The sequence below is a fragment of the Pagrus pagrus genome, assembly GCF_965226575.1.
Source record: "Pagrus pagrus genome assembly, chromosome: 22".
In the NCBI taxonomy this organism is placed as follows: domain Eukaryota; kingdom Metazoa; phylum Chordata; class Actinopteri; order Spariformes; family Sparidae; genus Pagrus; species Pagrus pagrus.
The window spans coordinates 8,800,284-8,812,687 of record NC_140204.1 but is presented as its reverse complement, the minus strand read 5'-3'; the positions used below and the strand labels follow the sequence as shown (position 1 = coordinate 8,812,687).

Here is a 12,404-nt window from a genome sequence, read left to right as displayed (position 1 = left end):
GGAAAAAAAATGACTTCACGGCCACGGCTGGACTGCCCCCTTTTTTCCCCTCAGCCTCTCTCTCTCTCTCTCTCTTAACTTTTTTTCCTCCTCCCTCCTCCTCCTCCTCCTCCTCTGTGTGTTTTTTTAAATGATTTGGGGAGAAGAGGGGAACAAGCATTCGGAGCTTGGCTGACGGTGCAGGCAGGAGCGTCACATAGGCAAACAGGAGCCTGAGGGGCAGCACACTGGGACTGAAGAGGACTGAGGAGGCTCGGGGTGTTTTTTTGGATCTGATGCACAGGCTGAAAGATTGACAAACAGACAGACAGAAGAGGCAGGGAGAAGGAGAGATAAAGGGCAAATAGATTTACACAGACTCTTAACAATCTTCAAACATATTTACACACGCAGACTGTACAAAAAGCGAGGAGAAAGACAGATATCCTGAGTTATTTTTGTAGAAAAGACAGGCAGGCAGATACCTTGGGAGCAAGTCAAAACATTTTTTCCAGACGGGACCGGAGTTTTCTTCCACTGGAGAGAGAAAAAGGCGGATGGACCGAGGCACATTTTGAATGAAAAGACAAGAATCCACATCTTCATTCAGCAATGCTATTGAGGAACTCTGCACTGAACTGTTGCTGTGTGTCATCCTGGATGCTGACGCAGGCATAGGACACGTTTATCTTCACTGAATTCCTCTTGAGAAGAGGATCCACATTTTCTTTTTTTTTTCCCTACAAAGTCCTTCAGCGCAGGTGTTGTGCTGACTGTCACTATGTTTTTACAAAGGTACTCCTTAACACCATCATGGACTACTTGCCTTTTGGTCTTGTGCATCCTGGATGTATGGACCACAGCCTGGCCGGCTGCCCAACAGTCCCAACCCAAGCTGCAGTCTCGCCGGTCCAGGCAGATGTCACCCGTAACCTCCTCCTCCTCAGCGGGCAACCTGTCAGAGAGTGCCGAGAGTAAAGTCGAGCGCCTTGGCCAGGCGTTTAAGAGAAACGTCCGCGAGCTCCGTGAGAAAAGCTCCTGCCTGGACCTGGTCTTCCTGGTGGACGAGTCGTCCAGTGTGGGGGCCAACAACTTCCTGAGTGAGCTGAGGTTCGTACGCAAGATGCTGTCTGACTTCCCCGTGGCGCCGGAGGACACGCGGGTGGCCTTGGTCACCTTCTCATCCAAGACCCACGTAGTGACAAGGGTGGACCACATCTCAGCGCCCAAGTCCCACCAGCACAAGTGTTCCCTGTTCAACCAGGAGATCCCGGCCATCAACTACAGAGGAGGGGGCACCTACACGAAAGGAGCTTTCCAGAGGGCAGCGGTGAGTCACACCAAATGATAAAGCAAACATTAGGCATGTGTGTCCTGAGCTCGCCTTTCCGAAATCTTTACTACATGTGTGTCTGCACAGCGTCTGTATGTGTGTGTCGGTTCGTCTGCAGCCTGCTGTGTGTGCAGGGAGTGATTGTGCCTCAGTAAGCTTGATGTTAATGAGGCCCTGCGTGGCCTTGCTGTTGCTGCTCCTGCTTCCTCTAAATTACACCCCAGAAGATAGCGAGGGGAAGCCACTTGTCGGCTAATTGTTCAGGAGTTTCCAGTGATAAAAATACCACTAGGAGACACACAGATGCATGCACTTAGCAACCTGTGCATACACAAAAATGTACCGTCTGCATGAGCAACACTGAGAATTAGGTTTGGATAAGTGGAACAAATTGCAAGACACATAGGTCATGTTAAGAATTTGTAGTCGGTCTGTTCAGTGTTGAGCGGCGTGACTCAGATGAAGTTTTCTGGGTGTTACTGATAAGGTTTTGTCCAATACTCCTTCTAACTAACTTCATTATTCCTGACAGTTTTGGCTCTTAAATAGAAGCATCACTGGTCGTCAGGCTGAACTTGTTGTGGAGGATGTCAGGGGTTATGTGGGGTCAAAATGTTAGCTTGTTTATGGTGTGTTGATTTGAGCTGCCTGACACCCAGCCACACACACACTCAAACACACACATGCGCTGAGGACATATGGCACAGTTCATCCGTCAAGTCCAAACAGCCCAGCTGTGAAAGCTGTGTTGGTGGTATAGGGGCTGATCCTGTATAAACACACACCTCCACACTATGCCTCAGATCTGCCTCCAGTTTGGAGCTTTGCGAGGCACTGAGCGTTATTTTAAGTACACACAGGACGAGATTCAGGTGCTCTTGGGGTCTGCAAACTTGCTAAAGCTGGGCATACATGGCACAGTTTTATCAATGTCGTTGTTTGATTACAACTCAGACTAAACATTAAAACGTCTGCGATGTAAAGCCAACGCTCACACTGTTCGATCAGCAGCACCAACAAACTAACAAGCTAGCTAGCTACGAGGCAAGTGAAGATTACTGGCCTTTTCCTGCCAACGTTTCTCTTGTGATCGGAGGAGGAGGAAACATCCAAGAGGGCAATTGGTGGTGCCACAGCTCGCCTGCCTTTAGGGCCTCTCTTCGCCACTTCACACAGGCGCAGTGAGAAAAAAAGCTACTGACAGTTGGGAATCGACTCGTGGCTATCCTTCAACTGCGCGAGGTCCTGGCTATTGGTGACATGTCAGAAATTCACCCAAATGTCTGGAATTTTGGTCCAATTCTAAGATGAGTTGAGCGGCTACAAAATCGGGTCAGAAGCAAGCTCGAATCGTACAGTGTACACACATCTTAAGATGTGCTGCAACCTGAGCGCCTTCATGTGATTTTTTTAGTTTCCTGATAGTTGGTGCACCCACACAGACGAAAGCACGTCATGGCTTGGTGACAAAAATACAAAATAAATGTCATGACAGGGTGCACTGAAGTCAGAAAAACCTCTTTGACATTGGTACAGACGTGATAAAACAGCTGCTTGTTAACTATCCGCAGCATCCAGTCCAAGCATCCCTGTTTAAACAATAATATTTTCAGAAACCTATCTGACTTTGATGCCATAGCAGTACCTTTCCAGGAATTCACCATGGATCATAAAAAAACATCACGTCAGCTTAGTTTAACAGACAGAAGGGGGTAGGTGAGCTGAGTTTTGGCAGGTTTACCCTTCAATTCATCTCTGCTTAAAGCTAATAGCCTTGGACCGTATCCTTGGGCTTAGCTCTGAAAGCTTGGCCCTCAGGACAGGTTTTCAGCTCGCCCTCCTCAGTTAAGTGCTGATAAGGAGCCCGCTGGCTGTGTCCCAGCTGCTAAAGACCACAACAATACCTAGAAAAGGCTTTCTGGGGGAACTTTAGTGCCTTATCGTTATTCACAAACACTCTGAATGTTTTGGGTGATTTATCAAGTGATGTAGTAGTCGAAATCAGCCAAATAAGTACGAAAAGCAGGGCGTACTGCTGCTCAGGCTTGTTGATTCAAAGTCTGATTGGAATATTCTGTTATTCACTTATCATAGCCATCTCGAATACTCCTGTATTTCTTTCCAGTATGGCATTTGCATGGTGAGAGTCCGATTCAAGCCATGTATGAGTAATGGGAGAACTACGTGCAGCCTACAAAGAGCTGAGATTTTTTGGAAAGATAGATGAGCCTAGCAGATACGGACCGAGGCGCAGCAGATCAGCCGGTGCTCCAGAAACCACCTCGCACCTGACAGATTCGGTCTGACGTTAACTGCGTCTTCACATGATCGAGGAAGTGAAGTTATAAAAAAACAAAGGAAAACAGGCCGTCTGTGATTTATCGCCTGATCTCTGGGTTATTTTATCACCCGGCTGAATCTGACTGGAAAGAGAAAAAAGGAACATCTCTTTCCATTAGCTGCATAAAAGATGGGTCTGCAAACACTAATCTACAAGGCGCGTATCCGCCTGTCATCGTGTACCGACCCAACTGTCGTGATACTGTCTCAGTGTGTGTTGAACTGGGAGTTTTGCGGTGTGCAGTGTAATTTTGTGCTTTTGCCCATACACGTGCCTTCATGTGTTTCATTCTGTCCTGTAAGGCTTCAAGGGAAAATCAGGGGTGTACGCTCGTGTGTGTGTGTGTGTGTCGGTGTTAGAAAGACAGTGAAAGTGAGAGAGAGAGGATAATTGATAATTGCAGCATAATAATAATAATAATGCCATATTTTATTCCCTTGGCTGGTCTTGGCTGCTCTAAGTGCTGCAGAAAGCTGGGATCCATTAAGAGAGACATTTTTCCACCGGGCGTGCATGTAGAGACAGGGCGCTCCTCCAGCACTCCTCATCTCTGTCTCTCTGCTGTCTGTCTGTCTCTCTTTTCACCTCATACATCACACAGTGAGCATCAATCTGTGTAGGTTTCAAAATGATTTCTGATTCGGGACTGTCTGATTTTTTGTATTTCGCGTTAAACTAGTATGTACAGTTAATGTGTGAAGATTGAAAAAGGAGGTAATGTAGGCTGGTTATAGTCAAATGAGTTACTCAGCTGTTCTCTAGCTCTTTCTTAAAGGTGTCACATGCTTCGTCCGACCACATCAAATGTCAAAAAAGTCTCTTAAGAAGAAGCCAAGCTGTCAGAGAAAGCTGCGAGGTGCAGTTAATTATAGACAATGGGATAAGGGGGCACTCACCCTGGGAGAAAAGTTAAAATCCTGCATACTTTCTTGTACTCTGGCGTAACCAGTTGCTGCTTGAAGTGTCGGATTTGTTGGTGTTGGAAAGTAGCGCAGGTACAGTAGAGCAGACTGATGGGATTGGACATTTGACATTTTAAAAAACTGGTGCCAGTCAAGAAGAGTGGCAAAGATTAGTCAACCAGTCGATCAACAGAAAAATAACTGCCAACTATTTATATAATAAAAAGTAATTTTCCTGCAAAAATGGCAGAAAACGCTATTTTCAGCTTCTCAAATGTGGAAAATTCCTGCTTGCATCAGTTTTATATGATATTTAACTGAATATCTTCTGGTTTGGACTGACAGAACAAGACATTTAAAGACTTTACTTTGGACATTTTTCACTATTTTCTGAATTTAATTTAAAATTGACTTTTCCTAATACCCATTGATAACTCCGTTAAGATATAAAATAATCAGCAGATTAATCAATCGGAAAATAATCTTTTGTTGCAGCCCTACAATCAAGGTTATTGTAGTTAACTATAACTAAACTAAAAACTACAAACTACTGAAAAAATATTTTTAGTGAACTGTAATAAAAAACCTATTCTAGACTTTAGACATGACTGTGAGTCAGCTGCCTCCACAAAGCTAAAACTTGTACTGAAACTAATAAACACTAAACTGAAACAAGCAAAGCAACAATGGAAACTAGCATAAACTAAACTTAATTGAAAACAAAAATGTAAAAATAAATACAAATGAAAAATACAAAAACACACGCAGATCTGCCCCTCAGTATTGAGGTCAGATACCCAGCTCGTCTGTCTCTGTACTGATGTAAAGCAGCACCGTCCCTCGGTGTCTCTGCGTTCGACGTAATGTAGATGAGGGTAAATGTCAGACGTTATGAGTTTATTAAGAGTGCAGCACTTTGTCATAATGATTCACAGTGTCTCATCTCAGGATCTGTCTCTCCTCAAACTCAGAGTCAGACATGAAAACCTTGTAGCTGATGAGATCACTCAGCACTTTAATGACTGCCATTCAAAGGAGCTGATTGATGACTTTGAGTAAACGTTTTCAGGCCCCTGTGGAGCCACCACTGTTCTCCACCTGAGACAGAAGTAGTTCACATCACCTTCTCCAGACTGAATCATATTCCATTCCTCTCTACTTACTGTAACTGCCCTCAAACAGTCAATCCGTTTTCCTGCTCTTTTTAGCTCTCGCTTAATTTATTTTCCATGCATTTGCCTTTTACATGACCAAATATCTTCGAGGCAGTATGGCTCAAAGCCTTTCATTTTATTCTATTGGTTGCTGGTAATCTTGTTGATCCAGGAATTACGGCTTTTTCCATTGTTGCGTTTATTATAGCTTGCTTTGGATACGAGTGTCTTGCTATAAAAATACAAGGCAGAGAAATGACTGTATCTGTAATAGCCAGTTAAAAATCCCAGCCATCGCTTGTTTTTTGTCTCATCGTTTGTCTTCATGCTGAAGATTCGCCTCTGGGTTGCCATGTGTTGCCAGATAAAAAACCCCTTTCTCGCTCTCTGCTGGTAGTCCCGGCTCTGGCAAACAAACACAAGCGCTAAACTGGACTTGGCGGCTTCAGTGTGTCAGTCTGCCTTCGGAGTTGCATAAGACACAGACAGATGGGCAGCGTGTGAAGAGAGATGACGAGAGTAGAGGAGTGGGAGAGCGGTGGAAGAATGAGAGGAAAAAAGTGGGAGAAAGAGGGAAAAAAACGGGTGGAGGGATTGATAGAAAGTATGTGGCTCTTTCTGGTGGTTATTCACAGTAATGTTTTTACCTGACTGCTGGTTAGGCTCTGCCTGAATCTGGGTCGAAACAGACTGCGCAGTAGTTTACTGGCGTTAGCCACTTAATAAAGGGAGCTTTCTGCTCAGCCAGCCGGTGTGTTTCTGGGACTGAAATCTGTATAAGTTGGACTAGCAGGTGGGTTATTTTCCTCTGCTTACCCAGTGAAAAGTTCCAATGACTCCTAATGCGCCCGACGTACCAGCAAAACATACAGGTTCACGCTCATTATTCACACACAGATTCACAGTTCATGGACCAGCTGCATGTCTTTACATGGTTGTCATCATATACGGTAAGTCAGAGAGGTCGTGTTTTAGTCCGTGCATGCATGAGAATGTATGTGTTTGTATTCTAGGGCTGTCGAATACCATTTTTTTGGCTTCGAAGCGTCAGTGAGAATTACCCACGAGTATTTAAAGGTTGGACATGCAAACTTTTGGACATAATTTACTTGTAGGCATTACTTTTCAAATAAAATGAGTCGAATGAGAGACAAGGACAGGAGGGGAGACTCAGCCACTGTCTCCTGTCTGCCTGTGCACATGGAGCAGAAACGCTGCCTCGCAAGGATGCCTGCAGATAATCATCTTTGCGTTTGTGTCATGTGTACACACCTGGTTTTATGTGACGGTTTTTGAGACTAATTATACTTCAAAGCTCCATTTGCTGCTCTTTATCAGTTGTTTGCTTCTTTTTCGGTGTGGCCGCACACATCTCCTTTCTCTTAAAAAACTCCCCCCCGAAACAAAATGAAAAGCAAAGCATTCGAATAGTGATTTGGACGTCGACTACCATGGACACGGTGGAGTTTAAGAGAAAGATGGTGATTTTTTCGAGTGTAACCACCATGTTTTTCTGGTTAGAAAACTTCAATGAAGGCCTACATTTTTGTGAAGTGTACAAATCCTCCAAGTTTATTGCTCGGAGAAGGAGAACACTTGTCAGTCACACTTCATTCAGCTCTACTTCAGATGATGCCTATCTTTATCAAGCTTTGCCAGACCACAATAAGCGAAACAAATATTAAGGCCTTGGTTTGTGAGGCCCCTCGTCTCATTTTTATGCCTCTCCATCACGCTCTCCTCCAGAGCCGCAGACCTCCCCAGCAGAGTGTCAGGCGGGGGAACGTCACGTAGTCAGCTTTGACGCACCACAGCCAAAATATGCGGTGTTGTTTTTCAAAACATTGTCTATTAGATTAAATGAGGCGTGAGTAGGTTGCTTATATTTGGCCTGTGGAGACGTACTGTAGAGATCAATCACATTCTTGACTGTCTGACGTACACACACACAGACACACTTGCAGGCACACACACATCTACACTTGATGTTGAAGTTTTAAAGTCTGAGTCTTTGCCTGAATTTCTGTATAACCGGTAATGAGATGTAGATTGCAGCAAATTAAGGTGGGAAATGAACACCATCCATCACCTTAAGGCTGGAAAATGTCGTCTACGGCAGCTGATTTTCATCCTTTTCATTGCTAAAAAACATATTTTCTCACAGACTGTTTTTTATTTGCTTGGCTGAGTCACAGGGCAAACTTTAAACAGGTCAGTGGATTCTCTGCAGCACTAAATTCAAGCTCAACTCTCACTGTAAGAAAGCGGGGAGTGGCGCTGTAGAGCGGTTACGTGGAGAGGAAAGGGGAGCAACTATTTCTCCAACTTATTTCCCCTTCAACCCTCCATAAAATAGGATCAAGTCACGAAAGAAAAAAGGAAGACAAAAGAGCTGATGCAAACAATTTCCCACTGCAACAAATGAAAGCAAGGTGCACCTCTTTGATCTGGTCCCCGAGGCTGGACTCAGTCGTGATAAGATGATAAGAAAAGTCTCTGTTTCCTGTCCGTGCAACCGCCACTTCCCGCCATCTCACCCTTAATCATCCCCCCCACCCCAGTCTGTCTGCGTCTCCCTCTATTCAGCCCCTTCTGCCTCCTTCTAGTCTTCAGTATCAGAGGTCCTCCGGCAGGACTGGATGAGACAGAAGGATGGAGAAGACTCACCTAACAGTCAGAAAAGCTCTGATAAGGCAGAGGCCAGACAGGAACATCCACAGACACCAGACAACAGACTTTACATTTCTGACTCTGCAGTGGACTCGGGGTCATCGTCGCACCTCATTAATCTGTAACGTGATTAATCAGGACAGTAAAGTGAAGCTTTTAGGTCACGCTCATTGCTTTTTGTCCAGAAATGAGATAAGTGGTGGGAAGAGCTGTTCTGTTTCTGTCAGCAGCTTTTTTTAATAATCACATGAGTGCTGTAGAAGGAAAATTATCTCAGTTTTTCTTTTAAAGCTGAAACTCGGCACAGATGGTGTCTCTTTTGCGTGGTTTTACTTTGTTTTAGTTAGTTTGCAGTTTAAGGTAGCATAAACATGATGTATGGAGTTTCAGGCTGCCACTAACGATTGTTTTCATTATCGATTAATCTGCCCGTTACTTTCTAGGTAAATCGATTAATCACAAAATGTCGAAGCCGGAAATCGTCATATTTGAGATTCAGCATAGTCTGCCATTTTTCCCTGAAAAATGATATTAACGCTTAATCGATCATATTATTCTGTCTCTAATGGAGTGTCTCAAACTAATGCTGCCCAACTGGACCAATGGTTTCAACTTGTGTCGCCTTAAAAACATTGTAACGTCAACATGTGACACCTTGTTATGAATTTAATATGGCATGTATTAGCCTGCGAGGGATTTTGTTGACGTCTCCAGTTGTTGAATTTGCACATATTCAGAAAGTTGAAGGAATGAGTCGATCCAGTGTTTCACAAGAAAAGGGATTCATTCTAGAAAAGTCTTGCAATTAAACATAATGTTGTGTAGCAGAAAACATTTCTTTCTTATCCCAATAATCATCGTGTGGTTAACCCAGATTTACTGTATTTGACTCATCTTTTTAGCTCACAAATTTCCATTTGTTGCTTGTATTTCTATTTCTTCCTCAACTATTTCTTAAGTGTTTAGTTATATAAAGCCTGAATATATAAAGGGTTTGACTTAATTACATTGTATATTGGTTTTGGAAAGAAGGTGCTTCCTGAGAGACCCAAATCTTTTAAAACACGGACGATGATACATCTCAAATGTAATTTTGTTGTAAGCAGATATCTTAATATGACTCTTGATTTCCAACAGTGGCCCACAACCTGCTTTACTCCCATGGCCTGAATATGTACAGTATGAAATATTGAAACAGGAGCGTCTTTTTTCCTCAAAATTATCCAATTTTGAAACAGTGCATATACAGTTCCACTCCTCGCACACACTTCGCTGGATGCTTACCTGGCGCCTGTGCTCGGGGTGCAGTTGGAAAGTTATTCAGACACTGTCATGGTGATGGAGACAATAGACTCAACATGGCTGTTTGTGCTTCGGTGTGCGTATCTGTGTGTCTAAGTGTACGTTTTTGGATTCGGAGGAAGAAATGCTTTAGTTTCAAGTTCTGCTCCTCTGGGCCTCTTCATGCTGAATCATTCTGACAGAAATATTCTCCAAACTCTTCTTTCATAACTCAAGTTTTCTTTACCAGGGCATTTTTCCTCACAAAATGCTTTGACGGAGTCGTATTGTCATCATTACTACTTCTGTTTGAAAGGGGGAATAAACTGTGGCCTTTGTTTTTTTTAACTTTGACTATTCGAGCCAAAACATTTTGATTTTAAATAATTATTCATTCTTTTCAAATCGGACAGTTTGCTGCTTTTGTCTTTTTGTGATGATAGATTAAATAACCTTAGATTAAGGAAAATTAGTCAAACAAAACAAGTAATTAGAAGGAAATAGTGATGGGAAGAGAACAAAACGGAGCTAAAACAAGAGTAAATATTGGACTTGCATTCACCAATTCACCAGAAAGACTGCTCCAAATGAATGAACGTTGCTCTGTAACTGCCGGATGTGTAAAGACAAGACAAGTTCATCGTATCAACTCGTTTGATTTGTCTCTGAGTTTCCAACAAACAGTCAATGATTCCATAACTCACCATCCATGACTTCAAGAAGCATACAGTCTGCCTTATACAGTGGTTAAACAGCACTCTGTCTAACTATGTCGAATTGTAGACAGACAGTATTTGCCTTTGTTACTTAACAGTGTCCTGTGTGCTCCTGTTCCTTCTCTCGTCACACTCTGCTCACCCCTGCCCTCCTCTCTGAAATGGATACCGAATATTTTCCAGAAACGGGGGCCTACTTTCCGACCTCTGAACGTCTGGAAGGACCCCGAGGCCTCCTCAGTCACCATTATCTCACACAAACACAGACACAACGTAACATGCATGCCGGCCTGATGTAACTGACCTCGGATGAAAGGAAACAGAAATCACAACCATGATCTAATTTGAATTTTCCTGAACATATTGTCGACCTGTTTCTCATCAGATGATTACATTTTTCTGGAATTACCGTTTTTATGAAGACATGGTCGACAGCTGGGTTTCAACTGATCCTACTGTTTTCCAGCAGCTGTCACCATGTATCGATAACTTCAAACCCTTTGAATTCCCTGACTGTCACATATCTGCGGCGAGGTGTTGACAGACAGCATGGTAGGGCAGAGATATGAAGGCTTAGAGGTCGGCTGAGTTCAAGAGTCATGGCTACAGGTCCATCAGCGGCTCACTAGTGTAGAGAGGTCAAAAATGTTCTTCTTCTACTTCTTCTTCTTCTTAAAAGAGACTGATCATGGCCCAAATATGAGCCACCTGTCTGAAAACTGGATGCGTACAAAGATCTCTTTGAAATAGTCCCACCTGCTAGTAATGCTGCAGTCTCTTATCTTAGTAATTAAAGTAATTAAAAAAGCAATTAAAAAGTTTTTAAAATGCTGATTATCTTGACTCTGAATGTGCCATTTTTTCAAGCAAGTCAAGCGAGCGCTGGTGTACAATCTCTAAGAAAGCACCTCAATCTGTTTCAGTCTTTTTGTTCTGAACCATTTTGTAATAGATTTTCCAAACGCTGGATATCTCATTAGGAACAAAACCCTTCCATTCAACAGCAGAGACTTTGTATAGCCCAGTCCAAGGTCACTGGTTTCCTCCAACAACTCTCCAAACATCCTGGTTCAATCTGTATTCCCTACAGCAGCCCTGGACTTGGCAGTGTAAGACCAGGCTATGTCCTTCAACCACCTTTATCCTTCCTCATCGTCTTTTGATCTCATCGTAGGATATTGGCAATTTCACCCCGTCAGGAACATCTAGAGTCCAACACAAATTTAGAAAACCTAAGTTCAGGTTTCTTGCCATCTCATGGCCAAGACAAGTGCTAGTGTTGATTTTTTGGGAACAGTTTTCGGGGGAATACCGGCTCATTTCTACCAATTCAGTGCACTTAGGGCACACGTATACATTTATAGTCTTCATTAGCTTGCTTAACTAAGTGTTGAAAAGCCCTTGTTTAGACAAGCTGATGCCTGTCGGATACATCCTGAATGAGCTGGCAGCCGTCAGTGCCTTTGAATGGATTTGAAATGAATACAGAGGATGTAAATCTGTTGGAAATGCTTGCATGTGCGCATCCATTTGTAGGTTTTCTATGTGTGCATAGAAATTTAGACTGCTTGAACAGTTTTCCTGTCTGTCTGTCTGAAATCTTAATGTGAAAATATCCCCAAATCAGTCTTTGGTTGGGTATCCTAGACTGTGTTGAAAGGTTGTAAATTAAAGTATTTGGCTCCTGGAGCTGCTGACTTTGTAGTCGCTGTCTCTTTGACTGCTGTTTTCCAGGTGATCTGTCTCTCTCTTTTATTTCTTTCTGTTTGTATCTGCTTCTTCCTCTGCGTCACCCCTAACTTTCCTGCCTCGAGGGGTTTGCTATGTCAGTGTACACAGTTTGTGCTGGTTTGGACACTGTGGAGAGTGTCCCACTTGGCCTTGAGCTAAGGCTGCTGCGGTCAAATAACTGGGCTCTGCTCCGGCCAAAACCAGCAACTCCAGTTAGAGGAAGAATTAGAGGATGAAAATTATGTGATTTAGGCCGGTGCAAACAACATGGAGTGTATTGATGCACTGATCCACTGA

General features: G+C 43.4%; 1 protein-coding gene across 5 annotated transcripts in view; it reads left to right on the top strand.

Moving 5' to 3' along the window:
- svep1 (sushi, von Willebrand factor type A, EGF and pentraxin domain containing 1) overlaps window positions 1-12,404 on the top strand; it is a 91,521-nt gene that overhangs the window by 4,678 nt on the left and 74,439 nt on the right. For 2 of the 5 annotated variants that reach the window (XM_084344788.1, XM_084344787.1), the window contains exon 1: window positions 10-1,309. The exons of the other annotated variants lie outside the window; for them this stretch is intronic. In XM_084344788.1, the coding sequence (XP_084200914.1) occupies window positions 761-1,309 (549 nt within the window). In that variant the 5' untranslated portion in view covers window positions 10-760. Of the gene's footprint in view, window positions 1-9; window positions 1,310-12,404 lie in introns of those variants that run through there. 5 annotated transcript variants of the gene reach the window in all.